The 27,372-nt window shown below is 39.6% G+C and overlaps 1 protein-coding gene across 4 annotated transcripts in view; it reads left to right on the plus strand.

The window, feature by feature from the left end:
* Window positions 1–13,912: 13,912 nt before the first annotated feature.
* B3GNTL1 (UDP-GlcNAc:betaGal beta-1,3-N-acetylglucosaminyltransferase like 1) overlaps window positions 13,913–27,372 on the plus strand; it is a 133,439-nt gene continuing 119,979 nt past the window's right edge. Inside the window, exons 1-4 of one of the 4 annotated variants that reach the window (XM_030013164.2) lie at window positions 13,913–14,626; window positions 18,880–18,996; window positions 19,125–19,224; window positions 24,224–24,288. In XM_030013164.2, coding sequence (XP_029869024.1) covers window positions 14,531–14,626; window positions 18,880–18,996; window positions 19,125–19,224; window positions 24,224–24,288 — 378 coding nt within the window. In that variant the 5' untranslated portion in view covers window positions 13,913–14,530. Of the gene's footprint in view, window positions 14,627–18,879; window positions 18,997–19,124; window positions 19,225–19,976; window positions 20,139–24,223; window positions 24,289–27,372 lie in introns of those variants that run through there. The other 3 variants (XM_030013160.2, XM_030013162.2, XM_030013165.2) reach the window with 3 other exon arrangements.

Consider the following 27,372-nt stretch of genomic DNA (forward strand, 5'->3'; position numbering starts at 1 on the left):
TGCTTTATTCCTCGCCGTGTTTGTATGTGCAACCCTCTGCATGCCCCCCAACTTACTGTATCTGATTTCCTTTGCAATATTCGAACTCCCTGCATTTGATAAAACAAACAAGTGCCCAGGCAGCTGCTCACGTTACACTTTCAAACTTTTGAAACTGCCTGAAAACTGGGAACTTTTAAGATACAGAACAGTGTGTGCTGTTTTGCAGTGGCTACTACCTCTGGCTTTCATTCTCCCCCTTTTAAGTCGGAAAAGGCAGCGGCATTTAGTTCTGGGGACCCAGAAAAGTAATGGCAACATGGGGGCTGTGAAAACCCCTCCTGTCCTCCATGCCTTCATGATGCTGATACTGTTCTTCATCTGACCCAGGCTGATGAGTCTTACAAATGAGCAAAGCCCAGGGCTGTGGCTGCAGAGCCAAGGATGGTGGGTGCAGAGCCCGGGGTTGCGGGTGCAGGGCCAGCGTTTCTGGCTGCAGAGCCAGGGTTCATGGCTGCAGAGCCATGCCCAGGTTAAGCCTCCCCCGGTTCAAAAGTGAGGGGCAGAAGGAGATAGGGAACCTCTGCAGCGAAGGGGGCTGTTTGGTTTGCTCATTTGCATCTCAATCCCCACAATGCTCTTCCGGCTACTCACAGCTATTCCATAGTAGTGCTCTTGGCTGAGATCTGGGAACACGCTCAAAGGGTGAGGCAGCTTTTGGATGCACTGAGCTGTTTTCTGTTTGAGCTGTGAAAAGCAAACATCTTTTCAAGAGAGAACATTCTGAACAGTAATTTTTTTGCATTTACAATTCAGAAAGAGCAGAACTTTACTGAAATCTGGGAGGAAAATATTGTATAATGTCAAAAGGAACATAAATCCTCTGCAGCAAAGGCTTCACGCTACTCTGAAAACAGAAGCCACCAAGTTACTGCACTGGCCTAATGTGGCAGAACTGGAGACGCAGGTTCTGGAAACAGCTTCATACACTCGAACACTTGAACCCCAATAAAGTTCCATCGCCTTCCTCAAGGAGCAACTCAAAGATGAGGACCTACACAGTCACTTCAGACACTTGCTTCTAAATTCACTTTTAAATATTTGCTTGTCACGGCTACAAACCCAGGCACAAACAGCGGTGATTTTAAAAGACTCGGAGAACAGGTGGCTGCAGGAGGAGAACCTGTTGAAGGCAAGATGACTAATTTGCTTCAGTACTCAAATGTGCAGATTTGGAGAAAACAAAATCAAGCGGTGATTAGAGATGGGCTCAAGCTCAGGTCTGGATTTACATTTTCTTCAAAGCATGGCTGTGTTTAGATCCTGGGTATTAGGGACAAAACTCTCCTGCCAAGTTGGGACCCAGCCGGAAGGCATAGTAAGGGCACTTTCAGATGCAGGATTTTGGGTTAAGAGCATCTCAGCTGAACATGCAAAGCTGGTTTAAACAGTGTGGCAGAGCTAATCTGTTGAAAGGTCTCACTCAGCATTGCTGTCCCGAAGGGAATATATATGGGAGAACTGCAAACTCCTCAAGAGCCTTGCTGGTCATTACCCAGCCCATGTGTTGGTTTCGCCATGTGTCCCCATGTTTTGCAACTCCCAACCAGCTCCCTCTCAGCTGATTTATTTTCACGCTACTCAGCTTGCAGGAGGTGAATCAGGTCCTGTGGTTACAGAGCAGACCCAACGGCTAGTGCGTGGTGTGCAGCCCCTCGCTGGCTGCCAGGAAGGGAAATCTGAAACTTTCAAGGAGGAGGGGGAAGGAGGAGAAGGAGGGTATTTTCTGGAAAGGCAAAGCCTTAGCTGAACAGCATGCATGGCAAAGCAGGAGGGAGAAGAGAGTGGTCTAAGAATTCAAACAAGCCACAGAGAGGACAATAGAAAATTAATACGGGAGCAATATGAAAGACATAGAATTTGTAAGGTAAATCCAGGGGACGGGCAGGAGTAAGCAGAATAACAAAACAGGGAGAGGTTCAGTGGCTGAACGGACAGTGGGAAATCTGTGTGTGTAGTGAGGGGGAACGTGTTACTTGCTCTCATGAAATTAAAATTAGTAATGAAAATACACTCATCCATAATTGCACCCTTCTGCTTATTCCTGCTTACTTCTGTTAGTAGTAATATCTGAGCATAGTTCCTATTACTCCTAAATCACTACTGCTCACGGCTTGCTTTTCTTGTTTTAAATGGAAAAGTTTTGGCCTTTGGAATGTAACAGAAAACAACACACATTTAAAGAAAAATAAGCAAATCTCTCCTAGAAGCAGCTAGCGTTAACTGCATGCCTGAAATCAAGTCATAGGACAACATGATTTCTGATGGAACAGTGTCAATTTAGAGATTGCGTTTGAAAGAGTGAGGCAGCATTACAGAAGTGTTGAAAGAGGGGGCGGGGGAGCCAAGCTGTCCTTCTCCCCTTGGACACACAGGCAGCTCTCTGAAACAAACAGCTACCCACTGAACTGGCAGCTCCCGCTGCAAGCACAATCCAGCTTCCGCCTCTGGATGTTTGCATTAGGATCCCAACCAGCTCCCACCCAAATCAATGGATTTTGCTGTAGGCACAAAAGGGAGACTTAGGTATTTTCAGTCTTAATTGTCAGATAAACAGAAAAACTCTGGGGAAAAAAAAAACCAACATTATTTGGACAAGTTAATTACAAGACATAACTCCATAATAAATAAATAAAAAAGTGGAGATGCCCAGACTTGTGATGTGGCCAAACCAGTAGGTGTACCTAAAGTTACACCTATCGGCTCTCACTGCACAAGGGAATGTGAAAACAGGGATGCTACCTCTGCAGGCAATGAAATTCATTTACCATGAATACTTAGACATTTAAGGCAAATCAGTAGTTTGGCCAGTAAGTATATTTTACTTTTTAAATTTCTACACTTAGAGTTGCTGGCAAATAAATGTCCCTTTCTCCTCATGGTGTTTATTTCCATCTCAGAGTTACGGAGCAGGGTAAAACATGGGACTAACACTGGCTTTAAGCAGGGAAGTCAGGCATGCTCTCCTCCCCTGGGTCCCCAGAAGCAATGGGGAGCGAAGCCCCTCTGCAAGACCAGGTAACAGCCCAGGTAAGAGCTGAATCACCTTCTGCAAAGTGCCTGCCTCACCATGCTGACTGCAGAGGGAGACTACACTCCTGGCTACACCGCTCTTAATTTAAGCACCTCAGCTAGCTAAAATACATGCAGATTAGGGAGGCTGAGTGAGGGTAATCTTGGCCAAGGAGTCTAAAGTGGAGTAAGGATTAAACCTATGCTCTGTGATAGTGCTAAAACCATAGCTTTAGGATACCAAGGACCATTTTCCCAAACCACACAGCTTGGTTTTCATCAAGCCAAGGGCCACAACATCACAGCAGCAATGATTCCTGTGCTTTTCTCTCACTATATTCCCCCCTCCAAACACCTTAAACTGTTAAGCAACCCAGCCCATGCAGACAGGAATTTGCTTTTTACTCTTTGCACATCAAACTGAAAAGCTATGAAGGGAATGATGTCTGGACCCAAGCAGCCTATTGAGAGGATCAAAAAGGTAACACAAAGCACAAAAGATGGCTAAGAAACACAGATCATTTGCCATCCCACACAGCAAAGCTGTTTCAGGACCTGGGGACCCAGGCAGAGGATTTAGTGCCTAAGCCTAGAGACTCCTCTGGGTTGCAGGCATTAACTCATGCTTGCATGCCTGAGACCGGATAAAGCTGAAGTCAAAAACAAAAACCTCTGAAGACGCCTCAGCATATTGTTGTTTTGGGGATAGTCCTGTGCATTTCATCCACAAAAATTAGTGTTTTCTTTTCATTTCACAATAAACTAGGTATTTAAAATGTCTGCCAAAAAGTACTCAGAAACCCAGCATTTAATCTGAGGACTTTTCAGGAAGACCAGTTGTTTATTTTTACCATCTAATGAACATTAATTTCCTGTTTTAGAAAACGTAATTTATGCCACTGGTGAAGCTGATATTTATCTTTATATATATCCTCTTGCCTGGCTTAGTTTTTCATTTTCTCCAGTTCCTCCAGCCTGTGTGCACTCTGCAACCTGTAGACTCAGCCTGCGCAATCGGTGGTTCTTCAAACGTGTTCAGAAGTTGCCAGTACATGGTGGGAGAATCTGATAGCAGAGGACATAGGTCTGAATCCATTAGTAGTCACTTCTCATAATAAAAACAAAGCTAAGGAGAGTATTTGTAACACTGATCTGAAAACAAGAATATATTTTCCTTTCTGCCTCAGAACTTAGACAAAACTAATGCAAGTTACACTAAACAAATCCAGCCCTTGCCAGGATAAACAAACATTTGCAGTGTGTTTGCTACATGCCTGTCATGAAATAAAGACACTGACATGCATTTTAATGCAACTCTCCTACAAATTGTGAAAAAAATAATTGTGCACTGGGTATTCGTTGCTAGGTTACTAGAAGGGAAGAGAATATTTTTGCAGACATGATGAACTAACAAGGTAAATAATTCAACTTAATCATTTGCAAATTTCACACTTAATTTTCAACAGCAGGTCTTTTCAGAGCCCAGATCAACCTCAGATCTGATGACAGTGATTTTTTAGAGCAAGGCTGACAAGCTCCTGTGAGCCAGATTTGGCCCAGGGGGTAGTTTTTATATGACAAACTTCCCCTCCCGAATACAATGGCAGTTTTACGAGAAAAAAGGCAGGGAGGTTTGCCCGGTTGTTATTAACAGCACATTAATTTTCATTTCTTCTTAAACTCAGTCACTCACTGAGTGATGTCTTACCAAATATTGCAGCATTAACAGAGAAAAAATGAAAATTGTACATACCCAATCTGTCTGTACAGTACTCCTATCAGCAACATTCTGGGAGGAATAGCACTAATTCTGATTAAAGCAGATCAGGGATTGTAGAACTAATCCATAAATTCCGACATTATTACATACTTGCTTAAGGAAAAACAATGGATTAGATCATGAAATCAGATCTGTGCTGCTCCACAAAGCAGGGTCCTTTGTGCTGCTTTGTGGCAGTATTTGCAGGGCAGATGTATCTGAAGGAAGGGGTAAAGGGCTGGGCATCCCCAGGTCCCTTTTAGCACCACCCAGGTCAGCAGCAAGAAAACTCCTCCAAAGAGACCTGAAGCTCAGATGAGAATCTTTCTATTTTGCCAAGTTTCCAGATGACAACCAATACATCTGCTGAAAGAGATTCTGGGTTTTTTTTTTCTTTTTCTTTGGTTCAAAGCATGTTTTGGCTATTGTGGCTTTATTAAGTCAAATTACACTCTCATTTAGGTGCCAACAAATCTGACCACAGAAACAGTCCACTGACTAAGCAATGGACTGAAGAAGAGGCAAGTTAGGTTCTCTGTCAAAGTCTCCACTCCGTGCCTTGCATGACCTTCTGAAAGTCATTTCTCTATATTGTGATGCTGAATTTAGTTGATGAGGAACTCTGAAAATCAATTGACACAAATTCATGGTGGTCTGCCAATATATTGTGAGAGCAGTGGCAAAGGCAAAACAACATGAAAACTTGAAGGTATGGAGCCTAAAAGATCTTAATCTGAAATGTCCCAAGGACAGTGACAAGCCATGAAGTCTAATGAAAACTGAGGAGTAATGACTAGCAAATTAGAAATTATCTTTACTCAGAAACACCATGAAGCCAGAATAAATGTTAATATTTTTAGAAGATGCTGTGGTTACCCAAACTCTCTTTCTTGCAATGCTTTTGGGAGAAGTCCTTGAAGCAGTATGTAAGTATCAAATCTGAACTTTGCTATCCTGGTAATATATATGTCTATGTATCTTCTGCTTTCTCAGACAGAATTCTGGCTGAAAATCCAATCAAATCCATTCAAAGGTAAAAAGACTAGTGTAAGACTTTGAAGGAAAGGGAATCCTTCCCTACTATTGATTTCACTAGATACTTGTGCTCCCATGAAGAACAGGATGAGGCCTCTTGTTACATATCAAACTTTCTCGTTCTCTTATTCCTAGGTCTCATGCTGACAAGACTGGGTTGGGCCTTATGTGGACCCAAATGCTTGAATGGACACAAAAATCTGACAGTCTCTACTTCTCTCCCCCAACAGTGACCTGTCTCATTCTACCTAACATGTCTTTCAAGGAGATTTCTGGAGATCTCACTCATCACTTAGATCAGATTCTGTTTTTAAATTATCCTTCGTTTAGACGGAAAGAATGAGATTACTTTCTTCTGTACTGGAAGACTTATGTCTTACCAGTTTACAGTCATATTTTTTTAATATTTTATCCAAAAATGATGGACTATTTCAAGGAAAAAAAAAAGGTAGAACTAACCCAAATGGTTGATTATCTTTGTATCTCTAGTTCTATTTCATTTCACGCCTCCCTTACTTCACAGCACTATAACCTTTTTGAATTGCCCTCTGTGATATCCACTCCTTCACTGTTGACCATTGCTCACTTATTCATTGCTTGTTGGATCAGCTGGGCACTTGCACAATCAAGTCTTTGTTATGCTTTCAGACAGGCTGCAAGTCACAATATTGAAGCAGCACAAGGACTGTTTCCTCTGCTGGTATTCTTCTTCCCTGGCATTTAGGAAGACAGCATCCTAAACACATGAAAATGCATATAAACTAATTACAACAATAATTCATACAACAGCTCTCATTTAACTGGCTACACAATGTCTTTTCCCCTTTCATTGTCATAAGAGAGTGAAATACCCAAAAGGCTGAAAAGTTTTTGCAAGTTGGTCAAGTGAGAAACATGAATTTGCTTCTTTAAAAAGTGGAGCAGAGCTCAGGTTTATTTAATGAATCAGTAGATGATGGCTGGTGATACACAGTTAGCAGGGATCCTAGAAAAGCTGCTCTCTCCAACCAGTTAATTGGCCTAAACAAAATGGAATGTAGTTTTCTAACTAATAAGCACTGACAATAATGAAGAGCAACTGCAGGGACGGTGGGAAGATAAAGGAATGCACATACCAAGGTTCTGCAACAGTATGAAATGTCAAAGTTCAAGTTTACATGCATAATAACCACAACTGGCACATGGGTTGTTGGGCGCATAAGTAAGCTGAGAACCCATGATGAAAACGCTAACAAATACAACTTTATACAGTTGGAGGTTTTAAAACTAAATGAAACTTCTCATATGCATATACAGATACCCCAGTATTTAAACACCTGCAGGATCTGCTTCTAGGCCAATGCTATCAATGGAATTGGACACCTATATATTCTTGAACTCTGTCTCAATAGGTAGAATATTGGACATAGCACAAGAAGCAATGTTAGGAAAATGCTATTTTTAGTTGATTTCACTTAAAGTCAAAATGAGGATCTTGGCTTCCCAGATGGTGAAATTGAATCTCTCCGTCTCTTGCAGTAGAAAAAAGGAAGCACCTTATTTGGGAAGGGAAAGTTTAGGTAGAAGTTAAGTAGCTGGGTTGCTTATGGAAAGAATAAGAGTATTCAGCAGAAGTAGACAAGTAAGGATTTTGTCACAGGGAGGGAGAAGCAGAGACTTTTGTGTATGGTGGTTTATTGCAGGCTTTAATGCCATCAGGATGATGTTACCAGGGAGTCTCTACAGAATGAAATAATTTACTGTCATCTCTTATATCCTGCTAGCACAACAATGTAGTCTCCATAGACCTACTCCTAAAGCAGTTTTGATAGCCAAATTCTATCTGTAATGCCACAGAAGATGTCATAACCTTACCTAAAAAAACCCCAACTTGACACAATTGTCAGTTTATTCACACAAAATTATTGTGAATTGATAACGTCCTTTGAAAGGATTATTATACAGAAAGATTTGCTGAGGTCTAAGGAGCTCCAGACCTTCCTTTCCTTTCTCTCTCACATGCTCCAATGCTGGCAGCCCCCACGGTCCCTAATGCTGCATGGGGCTACGGCTTCTTCTCAGCATCCCTGCAGCCAGGGAAAAGCAGCAGTGCTGTGCAGTCCCCAGAGCCCGGTGGTCTCGTCACCTCCTACTCCCCACAGCAGCCCACAGGTCTTCCAGTTGGGCTCAGTGGCCCAACATGAGGATGTCCCTATCACGAGTCTCGACTTGACAGATGATCTCACCCTGGGGCTGTGCCTCCATCCCTCCCACAGCCCAGGAGCCACATGCACTATTGGATAAGATAGTAAGAAGCCATCACAGATACCATTTACACAGCTATGTTGGCTTGTTTCCTCATAGAGCTGGAGGTCCCCAGGTTAGCAGCATATTTGTCAGGCTGTTCAAAGGCCTTCCTGGCCTTGAAACCAGTTACATTCAGAAAAGAAAGTACATAAAAATGGAGTAACAGCTTTCCACTGAAAGAGAACAGTTTCCTGTCTCTGTTTTGCTCACATCTGGTCAATTTTCTGACAAGAATTACTTCTTTACTACTCTTTTACAACACACAGCCAATATAGCTGCAAGGGAGTAAGCTGCTTACTAGCCTTTGTATTATCAGCAGTATTATTAACTTTAATGAATCTGTAAAATCTGTTTTACTGAAGATGCATGAACCTGAAAGAACTTTGAATTTCATAACCCAGGGTGAGTCTGAAGAATTGGCATTTACAGGAAAATGGAAAAACAGTCTTTGCTTGAAAGTTAAACAAAACTGAAATGGAATTAGTCACAATAAACTGTACTTTAAACCCCACTTTTCAGAGTAGATTAGTATTTTAAGAATGATATTAAAAGATATAATAAGATATGATATAATAAGATGTCTTTTATAGGGTAGTATAAAGATTTAAAGAACCTATTGAATTCTATTTTCAATGAAGATGTATTAAGTAAATATTGCTGTATTCTCTAGAGCTATATAATTCTTGTAATCTTTTCTTCAGAGGCCTTTGGCTAATTCATAATTCAAAACGTTACTCATTTCCCTTCCTGTCTGTATGTCATATAAAGATGTGCATCCAATACATCGTCTTGTGGATCTCTGTATATTATACACATCCCAGTTCCTGTTATGTATACATTCCTTTGTAGGGATGTGATTTATTTCTTTAAGCACTTTCCCATCTTAAAATGTCAGATGCTTCCTGTACTTATACACAAAGAAGTTTAAGGTCCCAAAGGTACTGAAGTTCAACAAAATTCTGACTGTAGACAGTATGAATTTAACAGTGAATCTTTGGGAAATATACAATTCCACCTACTTTCCTCAGCTCTCTAGCATAACTTTATTTCATCAGTGTTTAACACGTCAGTCATCAAGAAGATCAAACAGAGGTTTGGTTTTGAAAAACAAAGAACCTAAATTGAACTTTCTAAAGGTTTATTCTTCAAGTAGAAGCTTTGATTCTCAAGGGTTATCACTTATGGCACACAGGAACTTGTCAAGATTAGGAAAACGGGATTTCAAGGCTAACTTTTATCTATTTCCATTATCTGAATCTTGCTATCTTTTGTAAATAAGATTTTTTCCCTCCAAATAACTCACTTATAAAGCTTTTTGGGTAAGTAAGGAAAATACCATTATTACTTTACTGGGTTTCAGATTGGTTACTTAATAACAAAACCAAACTGCATTAGCCAGGTGGTTAGACCATAATCAGTTGCGTATGACTGGGCTCTCCAGCAGAGTTCACCAGCTAAAAAGTAAAGGTGTTTCTTTTATTGTATTTTAAAAACACAGCATTATATAGAAACATTCTTTTAAGAAAAGATTACCAAATAAAAGTCTAACTTTGCTTAAGATTGCTCAATTATTGAAGCCCTAGGCAGAGAAAAACCTGCACTGATCTTGTTCAGTTCTGTGGAAGAACTGTGCCTCTCCCTTGCCACTACCTTATCTCCTGCAGTCTTAATGCCACAAAACCGCACTAAACATAAATGTACACTCAACCGCCTGAACTAGAGCAGCTAAGAGAATAGCTCAAGCAGAACAGGGAACCTGCACAAAATTGCAGTGTGGCCCAGCAGAGTGATGAGAGGACATGAAATGAAAGTGCACAGGGAGTGGAATGACTGGTGGTGGTCAAGAAGAGTGTATGTTCGGAGCTGTGGACTGGTACTGAAATGAATGGGATCTTTCTAGTTCACCCGCAAAGGTACCTAAGTCCAGTACTCCTGTTAACAGAATATTTGTGACATTTGCCAACTCATAAAAACAAGCACGGACTTCTTCAGATTGACTCATTTTAAAAAAAGAAACAAGCAACAGCAACATCCTTTATAACGACAGCTTATGTTTCAAAGAGAGAAATGTATCATACAACAGTTCTTCTCTGAAGAGCAACAGCATTTTTCAGTGAGGTTATTCAAACTCAATATGCCTAAATTATCTTCAGGTTTTCTTCAGAGCAATTAGCCCAGCAATTTCAGCTGAGCATTTGAGTCTTGAGTACACAGGGAAATTGGCCCAAATAACTCTTAGGTACTAGCCCCGCTAGTAATAACGGCTCTGAAGGCCAAAGGAAGGCATTAGCAACCCTTGTGCAACTCCCTTAACGGGGTGTACACATGTAACTAATTGGAAACCAGTAAACAATTCTGGTATTGAAGCACAAAGCAGATAATCTCACTCACACTACTTCAGTCATTTTCTTCTCATGTGGCTGACTGGAATAAAACTGCTAAAATACTGTTTCCCTCATGCAGAAAAAGATCTAGGGGATATAATAGATCACAAGCTGATTAGGAGTCAACAGTGTCAAGCCATTGTGAAAAAGGCAAACACTGCACTAAGCTGTGCAAACAGGAGTATGGCTTGCAAGACATGGGAAGTAATCCTGCTCTGCCCAGCACTGGTACAGCCCCAGCGGGAACACTAACTAGGTCTGGCGCTGGGTCTCATTCTCCAGTGGAGATGCAAAGCAACCAGAGAGAGTCCAGAAGAGAGTGATGAGAATAAAGAGAGGTCTAAAGCATGACCAGCAAGGAAAGACTGAAAGAATCAGATGTGCATAACCTTAACAAGAGAGCGGGATGGGAGGGAAAGGTAACAACCATTTGCAAATATATAAATTGTGGCTGTGGAGAGGAAGGGAATGACTTGTTTTCTGTGTGCAGGGTGGATAAGGAATAACAGATTTGGGATGGAGTTTGCAAACCCTCCAGGCAAAGAAAGGGTTAACAGAGGCATTACCAAGAAAGCAGCTGAGAAGGCACACAGCTGCAGGGGATAAAAACCCTCGGGAGAGGGCTATCAGAGGACCCCTTAAGGAGGGAGGGGGCTGAGGGAGCCTCTCAGGGCAGAGATACAGGCTTAAGGGATGTTGGGCTGTGTCCTTTATAAGAGAGTCTAGTCTTACCATTGGCAGGTTACTGGCTTCCTCGTTTGTATTGACTCAGTGTGTTTTGATTATGAAATGGGTATTTTTTTTAGGCCTGCAAAAAAGCAGGATAGGATGCTAAGGTTTTTGGTTTGGGGTTTTTTTTAAATAGCCCAGCAAAACTTTTCACATTTTGCCTAAAATGTGGTCAAAGTGCTGAATCAACTAAGGCAGAAGAAGAGGAGGATAATTTTTGCCTAAAGGAAAATATTTAAACTCCTGTTACTAACAGAGGACTCAAACTGAGGAGCTGTACCTTGGGAGCGGAAGACTTTAGTCTGTGGAGGGAGAGAGATAGCACGAAGCTTCTGTGCAAAAGGAAAAAGTTAGGCAATAGGCTCAGGCTCAACAGCTCAAAAACTGGGGAGATGACAGGTTGTCTGGATCTTTTTGCTAGGGGGAAAAGATCTTAGCCTGCCAAATTTGAAGGGGCTTGGAAATCACAGCAAGGTCTAGGATAGATATTAAGAAATTCTTTCTAAGGGTGAAGATAGCGAGGACTGCAATAAATTGTCTGAGGATGTTACGAAGCCCCCATTGTTGGAGGAAGGCCTTTGAGAACAGGCTAGTAGGTATTTGTCAGGACTGACAAAGTTGATCCTGTCTCAGGATGGCAGGACTACTAGATGAGCTTCTGAAGTCCCATTCTGCCGTGTAGTACTATAATGAGAAGTATTGCATCTCTTGCCACTCAACTGTGACATTTTATGAAAATAACTGAGCGTTTTTGGAAGCCCAAAGCATTCTTTGAACAGAAGTGGTTTCAAAACTAGCTCTAAGCTGAATATTTTACCTACTCAGTTGAATGATCCTTTCAATATGGTGTGTTCTGGAAATACTTCAGTACTGAAGCTTGTAAATTCAGTGATGAATGTGTTTGTTAGAAGAAAACTCTATATTCATTCTGTCTTTCCAATAAAGATACAACTAAATTAAGTTGCCCACATGCTCCACAACACCAACAGATTTGTTTGTAAGGATATTCTTTTACCCCCTCAGTTAAAGTTTGACCTTTTCAAAAAGAAACTAAACCCAAGACTACTTGGCCTAAATAACCCTAGCGTTACCCTGCACAAGCAGTCCTTTTTTATCTTTTTTTAAACTCTCAGTGAAATCTGTTGAGATCTGTCCTCACAAGTCAATAGGTCTAAGCTGTCCATACTATAACTAGTCTGTGTCATTTTTGAAATGACAGAGTCAAATGTAAAGAAAGCAAAACGACTTCCTAGATACTATGTCTTTCCATCAAGATGAGGAAAATTTCTATTTGATAGCTAAAGCCTCCAGCATTTGCAAGTTTTAGGTTCACAGTAAGGATCCTCAAGAGATGGTTTTATCAGAAATAAAAGCTAAAAAGTAGTACGATGAGAAATGTCTTTGATTCTGTAATGCTTTTAGCTGCAAGAACCGCTTTGTGTGCTGTTCCCTACCACTCTGAAAAATCTTTGAAGTAGAGCAATTGGAAGTACAACTAGGACCAAACCATTTTTGCTTGCTTCTAAACGAGTTTGTCATGACAGCATTAGCTCTCTTTCCATTCTGACCCACACGAAAGAGGAATAGGCACTGAAACAATGGACTATATTTTGAAAACTATTTAGTTGCCCAAGAACACAGAAATGCCCGCTATATTTTCAAAAGCCAGTAGGTAACAACTGTCACAATGGAAGTTAGATGCCTAGGTTGCGCTGAAAATCCCACTGAACAGTTTCTGCATGCTTGTGGGTCTTTCAAAGTCTGTCCAAAATCCCCCCAAATGAAAACAACATTTTAAGTAGATGTTTGTATTTAACTACCCTCTGTGGTCAGCTACAGAATGTAACTTAGAAAACATTTCTGGTGGTTTTGATTGGTTCTGTACTTTCCTTGGGGAAGGAAGCATGGGCTTTGCTCTGTATTTTGTAGACTGCTTCGCATAATGAGGCACTGGTCCCTGACTAGGACTTTTGTTTGGTTCAGCGAAAGTAAAGCAATACTCTGCTATACTTTCTTAGATAAAGCAAGGCATACAGGCAACGTAAAAGTGCTAGCAGCCTTCATCGCCAGAAAAAAGAAATGATCACATTTAGCAGTGCTGTTCTCAGAGAGATTAAACTCAGGCTGGATGGAGAGAAGCTGTGTAGATAATTTGAAATAGATTCCGAGGGTGAATTACTGCTTGGCTGTCTTCCTCACCTCCTCAGTTCTCAGATTTGTGTGCCAACAAACATTTTAAGATAACTCTGCTCTGTTTGCTCCTTGAATTGTCTAGCTGTTTAACAGGCTCTTCAGATAAACAAGGGATAATCTCAGGATTTTGCTCAACAAAGATTGCTTTGTGCAAATTTTAAAAATTCTGAATAGGTTGTTGTATAGGGCCTGGTCTTGCGATTCCATTTAGTTGTGAATACTTTCAAGGGAATAAGCGGTTGCACAGTCGTAGTTTCAGCAAGTAAATGATTAATAATGATATCATTACCACCAGCAAGTATTTTCCCACTTTAAAAGGTTATTAAAAAATAAAAAAAGGCACTCACAGCACTGAACAGACCAGTCTTGACCAAGAAAAGTGCTGACTGGAGAAATAAAAGTAACAAATGTAATTAGAGAACAGGTGGGAAACTGCAGGCACCATTTATTTAAAACATTAGAGCCTCCACAGGCAGGACCCTCAGCCCTGCCACGGCCTGGGCAGCACACCCCGAGCCGGGCCGGAGGAGATCGCCCACACGCAGCGAGGAGCAACTTTTTCAAACTTTAAGACGCCACACCGCAGCACCCGGCCAAGGCATCTTTCTTGAGCAAGGGACACGGCCTGCGGGTCGCCCCCGGCTCCCCCCAGCCCAACGGCGCAGCCGCCCCGTGCAGCGCTGCTCAGCCCGCCCTCCGTCTCCTCAGCGCCTCGCTGCTCACCGCCCTCCTAGACCGTCGCGCAACGCAGCTGCGGCGCTTCCGGCCTTTCCAGCCGCCTTATCTATCGTTGTTCCTCCCGCCGGGGTTTCCCCGTGCGCGGAGCGGGGGGCTCGCGCCGCCGCCCCGGTGCACGGGGGTGGGGGGGCCTGAGGGGACGTGGCGGTGGCGGGCTGGCGGGCTGCTCGGCCCCGGGAAGGGGAGGCAGAGCGGCGGGGCAGTTCCTCCAAAGAAACCCGGGGTGGGGGGCGGTACGTGTGAGGCAGCAGCCTGCCCCCGCTCCCCCGGCCGGGAGCCCCGGCTCCTCCAGAGCGTTACGGGGCGAGCGGTCCCCTCCCCCCACCCCGTTCCTCCCTGAGGGGCGGAGGCGGCCATGGCGGAGGCGGGGAGAGCCGTCGGGAGCCCCGCCGCTGCCCGCCGCCCCGTGCCCCCCCGGGCGCCGGCGGGGCGAGGCCGCGCCGTCCAGGTGGTACGTGTCAGGCGGGCGGGCGGCGGGCGGGCGCGGGCTGAGGCTCGGGCGGGGTGGGGGGGAGCCCCGGGCCGGGCGGCCAGCCGCGGCCTCGGGGGAAGGATCGAGTCCTGAGCGGCTGCGGCACTCGAGGCGCGTTCCCGCCGCCTTGCCTTGGAGGTCTTGTAGGTGCCGCGGTTGCTGGCGGAGGAAAGCAGCGGGGTTTTTCAGGAGGGGCTTTTGGCCTTGGTTTTGTGCTGGTTGGCCTTACCGAAAGGCAGGCGGGGCGTGTCTGGCGACGCGGAGTTTGAAAAGACGGGGTTTAAATTTTCTTACAATACTTCATTCTTCTGTTACTCCCTGTAACAATGTTTGTTTTTTTAAAAATTTTTTAAAAATTTTTTCTTCTGCAAACTTATACAACTAATGTTGTTTGGCGACAGTTTAGTGAGGCACGCATCTGGAAAACAAAAACACGCAGATCAGTGGGCAAGTAAAAATGATGAACAACTTCACGGAGTCTCGGATCCTAAAGGCAGGTCAAAGTTTGTGGCCTGAAAATAAACCTCTCTGGGTTTATTTAAAGTATCCCATATATGAGATTTGACAAAACCAGTATGTTTCTGCCAACAGCCATGAGTTTCTAAATGGTTTGGAGTAATGACTCATATGAAAACTTCATTTGAAAATAACAGTTTCTGACTTATATAAAATCTTCAGCAGTGTTAAAACGATTTAAAAAAAATTATTTTCCACATTCAGATAGGGAGGCAGGGAGGAGTCTACTTGAACTGAAATTTGTGGAAACTGAAAATAAGTTTTCACTTTGGAGTTACCGTATATATTCTTAGTAGAGGATGATGGTGGTAATGCCAGAAACGAGATTTCTTGGATGTAAAACATTCAGTTGCACGATTTCTGACACTTTTTTTTAAAACCTCACATTTCTCTACTGTTCTTCAATCCTGTGATTGGTGTATTGTTTTTCAGTGGTCTAGCTGAGGGAGGGAGTTTTTTGGCGGAGTAATACATTTGTAGAAGAAAGGGGATTGAACTACCTGTTAACCATTTTGCGTTCTGTCATTTTTGCCATACATCAAAATTCACTTTGCAGTGAAGCCAAGAATAATTATCTTCAGCTTAGTGATGGCAAAACTACATTACTAAAAATAACTAAAATCGCTTCAGGTCTTACTCTAGAATGTGTGAAGTTAGTGTGATGCCAGGTACTGTCACAATGTTCAAATCCAGATCTGATTCATAGTTCTGTATTTTAACCATAGTACTTGGCTCATAGGCTATGAAAATGCTCCTCTGTTGGATTCTGCTATAAATAAGTCTCAGCTAATGAAATTATAATTCTGACTCCGTTGTCACTCGGTTGATCTTATAATGACAAAAATACATTAGTTGTTTGCAATTTACATCCCTGTGTTGACTCAAAATTACTTGAAAGAGCTTTATGTGTATTCCTGTTGTTCACTGTTATGGTAGCAGTCTTCAAATACATGAAAGGCTGCTGCAAAGAGAACCAGAATAATAATCTATGCTGGGATCGGGAAGTAGTAGTTGGCATAAACTGCAGCAAAAGGACTTCAGACATTGGGAAAACTGTGTTCCAGGTCTCCCTTATGCCTGCTTTTAGAGATTGCCTTAGCAAGGTTGGTATTTCTGTCCCTGGAGATTATGGTTTGTCAGCAATGACGTAGCTGTAGTTGATCTTGTTGTGGGACAGAAGAAATAGACACAGTCTCTTGAGGTTACTGCCACCTGTTTTTTTTACTATGAATCTGCACCTGCAAGTGCCCTGGTTCATGTTTTTCCCTCTTTAAATAAGCCAAGGAGACTGAAGTATTCTGATATAGCACACGATGATAAAGGCCAATTTATGAATGCCCAGTTCAGGACAAGTAGCAACTGCAACTTTTAAGCTAGGCTACAAATGTAGAAGTGAAGTAGGGAGAAATGAAAGTTTAGCTCTGCGGTGTTTTTAATTTATTTTTGGCTTTAAAAAAAAAGTAAACACAGAAAACCAGCAAACTGGGTAAGAATGGTAGAACCTAAGGAACCTTTAGTATACAATGTCAGCAGTACTCTGATATTTTAATCATGTGGCTGTGTACATTATTTGTATGGATTTGTTAATTTTTCAGGTTTTACATGGAAGTGTCATCAGCAATTCAGCTGTGTACCTTACTTTGGCAGGCACCTAGCTCAACATTGCGAGAGTTCTGTGGAAGTAGAACTTGCTCACAGTAATGTGTTTAGGAGCATGCTAATATATTATGAGTTATTATGTTGAGTTTAGAGTACCTTAGTGGCATCAGGTATTTATGGATTGTTTTATATGTGCTGCTGTTAAAGTACTGTTTTTTCTGGTTTCAGTTCAAACTAAACAGAGAGGTCCAAACATAAACTTGATATTTTGCACTGCTGTCCAGACTTAAAACAGGAGTTCATGTTGGAAAAAAGCAGAGAAGTTTCAGTTTCACAGTTTTCAAGCCAATATGAAGCTAGTTTGTGGTGGCGTAGTCAAATTTTTACTGAGTTCATTAGAAAACAAATTGGAAAAATCATTGATTTTTCTGGATGTGCAAAACTGTAGCTAGTTTATATTGTCATTGGAAGAATTGGAGAATCCTTTTCTTTCTGAATGAATACATTTGATTGATTAGTATGAATGTATAGGGTCGTATTTTAATTGCCATCTAGACATAAAGGATATTAAAATTCTGAGTAAATTGAATATATTGGTTTAGAATCTCAGACTTTTGCTTATTTTATTTAGTCTCAAAGCACTAATCTGAGACAGTTATGAAATAATCTTTTTTGTCTGTATGTTGTAATTGTAATTATTTGGTAATAAATTTCACTTTTTTTTTTTTAAATTTCTCCTTATTTTACTTATGTAGCTCTCCAACATGGAAGTCAAAGACCTGCTTTGCTTAAAATTTTAGATAGCTTTCTTCCTGCTTCTTTTGAATACCCCTTTTGCCTGTTACAGCCTCCTGCCAAAAATCAGGATGTTAGTTCATTTTAGACAAGTATATTTTTTTGTATTTTGCTGTGAAATGTTAAGTTTCTTATTTGTTAATCATTGTACCATACATCGTACTCTAAAATAAACCAAAAATACACTCCTAAATGTCTACAAAATCTGCTTACTAATGTATGCATTTGCATGTATTTGCACAGTGTACATGTACTCACATGTCACTAAATCTTGAATAATTCAATTTCAGTAGTATTCTAGTATTTTGGTTCTTAAGATTTTCACATGCTCAAAATAGGAACTAATCCTCTGTTTGTTCAAGCTATGCATTTATGGTTACACCACACGATAAGGAGTTTAAGTTCTGTTTCTAGGAACCTCTTAAAATGTCCCGTGAGACTTTTTACAAGTTACTTAGGCTCTTTGCCTTAAGTTCCCCATCTATAAGTGATCTTAGGAGGTACGGGTTTGGACTCTCCTTTTACAAACATAGCCAGTGTATTACTGCACTAATTTCTTAGGACTTTGCATTCTATGAATGGAATATATTCTTTTTTTGAGATACTGAAAGAATTTTGGCGGGGGGGTGTTGGCAGTTTGGGGGTAATTAGAACAGTGGTGAGTAACTGAACAGATAAATCCCTCGTCTCTGGTTTCTAACCAATTTTAAAATATTTCAGATAAGTTTTCATGCTTTGCATGTATGTGGCTGAACCAATAGAGGCTATAATAGGGAAGCCTGCAATTGTAATGGTAGACTGTGGAACTATGTCATATGTCATCTTCTAATGTGCTTAATAGCAGTTTTAGGCAGAATCATTTTTAGAAACATGGCTAGAGCCAAGATGTATATATAAGCATCTCCAACTGGATAGTAAGCCTAAAGAAAAACTGCTGAGTAAGCTACATTAATGGAAGACAGAAGTAAAGAGTGTTGTAAGAAATGCAGGAATACTAGAAACAGGTTAGTGTGGTGTTATAGGTGTTTTGTTAGCATTTTTGGTTCAGTAGTCTCTTTTAAAGTTTCCTTGGACATCTATCAAAAGCTATCTTGTAGAACTCAAAAAACAAAAAAAAGTTTGATAGAGAAGAAAGCAAATTGCATATTTATAATGAAAATAAAGGATCTTTGCCTACTTTTATATTTTTAAGATGCATTTTTTGTGGAAATTAGTTTCAGAAGGATCTGGCACTTCCCTTTTTTAATTAATACTCATACTGTAAGTAAACAAAAATAGTACTTACTGACATACATTTGGATTTTTGTTTGGTTTTTTTGTAGTCTGTCATTGTGCCTGTTCACAATAGTGAATGCTGGTTAGATGAATGCTTGAAGTCCGTTTGGGAACAAGATTTTAAAGAAACCATGGAGCTGTCAATTTTTAATGATGCCAGTAAGGTATGTTTCAGACCTTATGTAAAATACGGTCCAAGTAAATACTGTCTCTGATAGGACTTTTTGTTTTGGACTGTGTTTGGTTCACCATACAAGTTAAAATAGCTGTATCTATGTCATCATTTTTCTAGGATGGTTCAGCTGAAATAATTGAAAAATGGAAGATCAAGTTGGAAGATGCTGGTGTTCCAGTAATTATTGGTAGTAATGATTCATCTCAACCTCGAGGCGGTATGTAACTTAATAGTGATTTTTTTGAGCTGGGTTGTTACTGCAGGCATCTTCTGTTTTTTAGTTTGAAAAGTGTCTTTGTAGCCACTTGTGTTGCAATGGAAAAAAAACCACGTTGTTTTCCAGAGCGCTCTGTTCAAAAACTCGTTCTGGTTTAGAATTTGGCCCTCTTGGTTTTGGCTCTGTAGCGTTTGTTTATACGTCCAGGAAAGAAGAACTTGGCTTAACACTTGTGCTCTATTCTGCAAAAGAATTTTGTTTAATTGTAGTATATACAATGTTGTCAATGCTTACAATTTTACTGTGGCTTTCTGATATCTGCTTTATCTTCAAGAAATGGGTTCTAAGAAAAAAGAAATCCAGAATTTCTTACATAAAAAATTTAAAAAGTAAATGCATATCTTTCAGTATTGTAGAATAGACCATGAAATAGAACAAAATACATTTTTGATATCCCTTTGATGATCAGATCAAAACAGAAGTTTCAGAAAAGTTTTGATGTGAATTAAAAACTCTCGCTAAACTCCCAAGTATTTACACAAAGGGCTAAACCAGTATGTTTAGTGAGCTACTGGATAGGTGTATGGTGTGATTCCCCATTGATTTACATGCTAATATGAATTACATTTACCCACTGGAAGAGATAACAAACAAACCTCTCTCTTTTGCTTGTTTTGGTTCTTTTACATTTAGGGTTTTTTAGCAGACAAGCTTGCTAAAATGTAAAATAGAAATAAAAGTATATAGCTTTTCGAAGAAGCTGATGTTGAATGGCATTGAAGTTGGAAGATCACGTCTGTGTTCCGAAGGAGAACAACAGGACAAAGCAAGCAGAACAGTATGCTCACATTTTGTATGGGAGCTCTATAACTGATGTTTTTATCATTCTGGATTTTGTGACAATGAGTAGACAGGTAGGAATTGATATAAAACTGGTTCCAAATTTCTGTTTTTCAAGTTATCTCACTTAAAAGGCACACTTTGGAAACAGTGTAACACCAAATGTGGTCAGTTTCTGGTTTTTAACAAAATGTCCTGTTTGTGACTGGAAAGAAACCTAGGCTTATTACAGTCTCCTCAAAATGACCTTATTATGAAAAAGCCGGGTTCTGTTTCAGAAGGCTTAATTTTCATCCCCTTGTTGAAACACACAAATAAATTGGAGTTTGTGCACTGAATTAATCAGCAGCTTGGTATAGGCCCCTGGCTTTATTTACTGTCATTTCTTTTGACTGTAGACTTCTTTAAAGCTGTTTTTTAAAAAGCTGTCAGACCTAGCAATACTGAAGTAACACAGCATAACGTAGAGGGAATTTTTCTCTTTTGGGCAATTGATAAAGCTGGAGTTGAGGAATGTCAAGAATTGCTTGTATTCCTGGAAATTTATCTATCTTCTCCTCCCCTCTCCCCAAACTATTGGATGATCAGTCTCCTTTTAAATCTTACTTCTCGTAGTAGTTGATGATCTAGAAGCTAACTAGGTTGCGATTTCTCAGGAAAAAAGTCAAGGAATAATACCAGAGGTTGTTAATTATGGTGCTTAGGAAATTTGGTTAGTAATGTTTTTGTTAATACCATCTTGTTATATCATATATTTTCCATTTTTATAAAACATCTTCTGTGTATAAAGTCATGTTCCTGATAGAGTGTTGTATTAATTGTGTGTAAACTAGTTTTTAGTTTGCAAGAACACACAGGTGCAATGTTTTGGCAGTAACTTATGTTAGAATTCTGAAGTCAGTTCACCTTTGCACTTTAGGAAGCTGAAACGAAAACTAAATTTGAGTTGTGAACTACAAGGAGCATATTGTGCCATTAGAGATATGTCAGATTATTTTTTGTTTTAACATTTTTCAGTGTTGTGATAGCTGAAACCTGAACAAATATTTAATAAATTGGGGGTGGGGGATGCAGCTGTGAGCATTGTTTTAAAGAAGAGTATGAAATGCATAGTTCTTTAAAAAAAAAACCAAAACACACAACAAAAAACCAAAAAAACCTCACAAAACCAAGCTTATTCATGTGGAAGTCACTCTCAGGTCACCATTAAAATGAGGACATCTTTTCTTCATGGTTGTTACATTTTAGGAGCAGGTTACTTGAAATCCATAGTATTTGTTTGCTTTCCGTGATTTACTTTTATTATGTTAAGGACTAGTTACAACTGTAAGGAGTCTTTCCTTTAAAAAAAGATGCTTTAGTACAGAAACAATGTACTAGTCAGGCTTCACATCTTCAACTATTTACACAAGATTAGGATTTATTTCTGATTCTTTTCTAACATGTAAAAGAAAGGGGGGGAACCTAGAAGAAAAGAAAGGGTCACTTGCCTAAAAAAAGGAAACCTTTTTCTTTCCAAGAGTGAGGAATGTTAATATCTCACTGAGGCTTAAGTTTTTACGGCTGTAACCATGGTAACAGGCTCTTTTCACCAAGTAAGCAGGCCTTACAAAACTCAGAGACCTGGCACAAACATTTGATTTTGTTCAGTAGAGTAATATTAAAGAAAATTTTTTACTCATGCCAAACATAGGATTTGTTGTGGTGAAACAATTTTTAAGATCTAGTTTCTTCTATGGGGAGTTACATCTCTCTTATTAATAATTTTTAAAATATGTGTATTTTCTTCCTTCCTGTCTAAAAAAAGCTGGTATATGAAAGCTTCAGGATGGTTTCTGTCTTAATCTTAGAAAGAAATACTTTCCAGCTTTTTCTCATAACAAATATTAAATATTTCATTATTTTATTTAAAGTGTTTTATTTGAAAATGAGATCTGAAATGCTTCAGAAATTTCGTAGAGTAATATAATTGTCATCTTGTAGTTGCCTTTGAGTCTCACTCACTTTTCTCCTACATTATTGATTCCTACTTCTTCATTATTTTCTACTGAAGGTTGTTGAAATATTGGGGTTTACTAATGACAGCATTGAAATGTGAGTACAGGCTGCTTTACAGCTGGTAATGATGTATGAAAGTATTTATTTGATTGATGTCAGGCAAATTTAGTTCTATCCTGTTCTTCTACCTCTTGCTTTAGTAGGGACCTCCACAGTATTAGGGTTTTGCTTGTTTGGCATGTCCAGGCCTGCTAACTTGCATCAGTTGTTTCCCACTAATACTGCTCATGCCAGGATTCAGCTCTGCTGTTGTGGTAGCTACTGACTTTGCCAGCTGCTTTTTTACTGCCAATAGGAAGGAGAATGAGAGCAACTGTATATGTGAGATTAGATATTCATATGTGTATAGAAAGTAATATGTAAATATACTGTGAGATAGTAAGTCCAAGAAATCTGTGATTAAGAGAAGTTAAGGTGAGGGTTAAAATACTCAAAATACATAAGAAAAGAATAACATAATTATAAGGAAGAGCATTTATTAGTAGTGTTCTGTTGGTAGTTGACATAATGTTCCTTTGAGGCAGTAAGAAATGCAGTCATGTCTTTTTCTGTACTTGGACAACTAAGCAAAATAGCCAGGGAGCATGTGCATTAAAACTAAGTGAACCTTTGAGCCCAGTTAAATTGTTTCCTGAGCAAACTTAAACCTGTGTAACGTAAAAAGAGTAGAGAATTACAGAAGTCTGCTTTTTTTCAAATGCAAAATCAGGGACTTTAGGGATAATATTATTTAAAATTATCCTGCTCCACTTCCTGGTGAGATTTTCTGGCTTTACGTTTTCAGTTTTCCCATTAAAGAATAAAAACCCCACAGTATATATCTTCACATCATTTGGTTTGCATGTCAGGACAATCTTTTGCTGGATTCCCTGACTTGGTTCCTTAAATACTTTAAACAAAGCTTAAATGTTACATATATGGCGAAGTGGAATTCATACAGCATTTTTCAGAATAACACTGCATATAGCATGGTCTTTCCTTACAATGCTGCCCAGGAGAAGAATTTGAAGACCAGAATGTTCTTAGGTAGACCTTGTCTACATACAAAAATTATCCCAGGTAAACACTCCTACCTTGCAGATGTATTTCAGTGGTAAGCTGAGTTCATCTTATTGCTGGTTGCTGCAGTTCCATCCTTACCCTTGTATGTGTATTCCTGGTCCCCCCCTTTTTTTCTGGCTCTGCCATTTGTTTGACCCTCCAGTGCTGTCATCTGCTTCAGAAATTAAGCTGACAAAAAAGTTTTCTTCTGATTCCGCTTCCTGAAATGGCTTGGTAAAAGATTCAACAAGTGTCATGGGGTCAGAAATGAAAAAGACCCTAGATGCCAGCGTCGTCTGTCATTTGACTGAATTTGTATTTCAGTGTGGTCTTCCACAGATGGTATAACATGTTATGGTATAAGTAAGCCAGGTTTATGCTCCTTGTACATATATTCTTCTGCTTTGGCTTCCTTCTGCGTTGAATGTGCCATTACATAAATGGTGCATGAAGTTTTTGTATTTGCATACTTTATATTTAATGAGTATAATGGAACAGAATTTTTTTTTTTTGAGTCTCTCAGAGGACCTGGCCCCCTGATGGGAAGAACAACTTGCCTAGCAATCTCTGGTTCTTTCTTTGCCTTTTTATGATTTGTTACTATTTGTTATGACTTGAGATGAATATGTATATACAGCCAAGGGTTTTCAACAGCTGCTTGTTGCAGGGGGGTTGGACTAGATGACTTAAAGGTCCCTTCCAACTCAAAGCATTCTGTGATTCTATGATCGGAGGTACTGGATGTGAAACCTAGGTGGCTGGACTCTTCGAGATATGTATTACACAGCATGTCTTTGTGGAGGGCTAGCAAAAGTAGTCTAATTCTACTTGGTGGTAGAATTCTAACACATACAGTGGATAATCACTCGGAGAAGATGACTGAAATAGGCGTACTATTTAAATATTTACAAATTACCTCGTTTCAAATATGGAAAAACCACATACTTTACCTGATACCGTATTTTGTATTTCCTTTCATCTGTTCCTGACTGTAGTAAGATTTAAAAAAAAAAAAAAAGGTAGAAACTACCACATAATTTTATCTTTGTTTTCTCAACAGTTGGATTTGCTAAAAATCAAGCAGTAATTCAGAGCTCAGGAACCTATCTCTGCTTTCTGGATTCAGTAAGTTAACGCATTTTGTCTAACTTAGTTTTGTCAGTAAAATTCTTTTGTTTTTAATGTAGTTGTTGGTTTGCCTTAAAGACAAGCTGTTTAAAGATGTTTGCGTGTTAAACGAGCTGGTTACTATTTATAGGTGTAAAATTGTCTTCCAACCTGTAGAAAGCACACAGCCTTACACTGTTGTTTGATCCTATCGGATTTCACAAGCTGTTCTGAGCAGGCTTGGGCAACGTTGGTATTTAGGTGTTTTCAGGATTTTTCTTTTCCACATTCTTCAAAAAATTATATTGATGAGAAACTAAGACCTAATCTACTGGCTCTTTGATGCAAAATAGGAGAGGTTTCACCGCCTTCCATCTTGAATCTTTTTTTTCTGTCCTTTGTTGGATACCTTCTGTGAACCCATTCAGCTCACTAACCCACAGATAACTATCTGACTTTATGCAGCTTAATATGCAGTGAAGGGTTTCACAAATGTGCATAGCTGATCTGAGGAATGGTGCCATGTGCCTAGGATCAGGCAAGAAGTGCAGGACCTTTAAGGCTCACTGATCTCACATAATTTCACCTGAAGATTGATTCTTTCCCCTGAATTGGAACTGAACTCTGGTTTAGTGTAGTGGTAGGATGAACTGGCTGCTGCAAGTGTAGGTTTTCAGGTAGGATTCAACTTAATGTTAAGATTGTCTGTGCTTATTAGAAAGTGTCATGAGAGCAGGGATGTAAACTCTACAGCCTTAAAACCACACAGGTTTTAATTTGGGTAATCTTTCAGTTTGCAAACTCCATTTGTTTTATCAGCTAGACAGAAGGATTTTTTTTTTGTTTGTTTGTTTGTGTGTTAAAATTTTGTGAATTAATCAGTGTATTGTTACAAGACATGGTTAAGTGCTGGTATATTTGTTCTGACCCAAGGCAGTGTCTTACCATTTAAGGAATTTTTGCAGGTGGCTTTCCTGGCCTTTATTCTTGCTTTTATTAAGTTATTACTGTGTTTAGCAACACAGTGTGCCTTTTTAAATGAGTTTATTTGAATTTATCCTAGTTTCCCTTTAACAGTTTGTTGGTTTAGGGGTTTTGTTTGTTTGTTTATTTTACAGAGCATTTCATGTAAATCTTTAAAGTTTATGGAGTCAAATGCAGTATCTTATACATATGGGTATATATGGGTATTTTGGAAACAAAATTTTGAACATCCATTGAATACGCAGAACTCAGAGTCACATGTACAAATTAATGGTGTTTGGAAAGGTCAGCTTCTCATACTTCAAAAAATAAGTATTTCATATCTAGCGCTGAGTGTCAGTGTCTGTTTCATAAACAAATTATTTTGAGGAAGTATGAGCATGAAATCCGCTGCTCTGTTTTTGATCACCTGACTCACCAGATTTTGAAAGTGTGTGGGGACATCATAAATTATGCCATGAAGTAATTGGAGTGATGCCAGTTTTGTTGAGGTGAATGAACTCAAGATCCAATTCTTTTTGCTTTACTTCAGGTAGACATGCAAACCCAGGTGCCATTTAATTTATATGAATGATACCATGGATTTAACTCTCCTATATTGTGAGTCAGTGAGGCTGTTTACATATCTAAAAAGAAAAAAAAAAAAGATCTTACTTACAGTTTGCAAAGTTCAGGTATTCAAGTTTTGGACAGATACATTGTATAGAGCATTCTAGGGAGTACATAGGATGAGTTACATACCTACTTAGGTTGACTGAAGTTAGCTGAGTCCACATATGCATGACTGAGAAATTAGCCTACTATTCTCTTGTCCCATGGAGCTTCATATCTTCTGTCTCAAATTTGTATAGAATAATTTACTGAGGTAAATTTTAGATTAGTCTTTCTTTTCAATCCAGACAGATCTAGTTAGTAAATCACTAGCAGTAAACTAGAAAATTAAATTCTTTAAATGAAATTAATTAATATTTTTATAGAGATATCTTCAGAATTCTTAATTTGTTATTTACCTTATGGTGTTTATACAGTATGCATCTTCATACTGCTGTGTTGTTTCTATTTGCTGAGTAGCTGTGCAGAATAAGAAAACATCAGGGAAACAAATTATAACTATTAAGGAATGTAACAGGTGGTAATTTTGGATTTCTGCAATATTCGTTAGCATCAGTTTATATTTAATATAATTAAGACCCACTCGAAGTGATTTGGGAATTTTATGACAGTGTGGATAAGCTTGGAAGAAGCTACCACGATTTTCTCTTCTATGTGTTTCTATTCCTGCTATTGAGCTAGATGCTTCAAAATAAAAGGCATTCTGAACTATCAGAAGCCTAATTTTGATACAAAAGAAATACTAAATGATTGGCGTTACTTAAACGTATTTTCTACTGTCTCTCCTTGTGACTGCCATTTTTTGCTGAAAACAGATTGGAGGAAGTAAAATGAATGTGGAAACTCCTGCAAGTCTAAAAATTGCTCAATATTTTGGCTGTGGTTAGTAAATGTTTTGTGATAATAGCTGAAACACAGATGTTGCCAGCTGTTTAACAACTCTGCTTCTACACGCCACCTACCTTCTTCGTTTCAGTCACCAATCCAGTATCAAGCTCTCTAGGAAGGAATGTTGATATCAGCCTTTTGGAATGTGCTGCAGTAATGCCAGGGAATTGACCTTCAGAAGTGCAGCCATAATTTTCAGGTTTGCTATAGGTGGATGTGGAGAGAAATGGGGCTGGGTCAGTAGTTTGTATACATTTCATATAGGTGGAGAAATACATCATGGCTCCTTGTACATTCATTTCACTTCTTTGAGTGAAATGAATGTACGAGCATATTTGGGAACATCTTTGGAAGTACTGGCTCCAGAGAGACTGTTTTGCTTGCCGTTCCAGCTGGAGTCAAGCTGCTTGTGTTATGTCTCTCAACACAGATTTGTGAGGACAACAAATTGGGAAGAAATGTGGAAAAAAAGGTTACAGAGCTCAGAACTGTCAGAATTTGATCAGCCTATTCTAGTATGAAGTGGCAGCTGTTTGACTAATAGCTATTATGGATTTTTTTTTTGCTGTGGTTGTTAAAGATTTTACCTCTAAGCTACTGAGGCATTTTTCCCACCAG

Source organism: Aquila chrysaetos, chromosome 5 (genome assembly GCF_900496995.4).
Source record: "Aquila chrysaetos chrysaetos chromosome 5, bAquChr1.4, whole genome shotgun sequence".
In the NCBI taxonomy this organism is placed as follows: Eukaryota; Metazoa; Chordata; class Aves; order Accipitriformes; family Accipitridae; genus Aquila; species Aquila chrysaetos.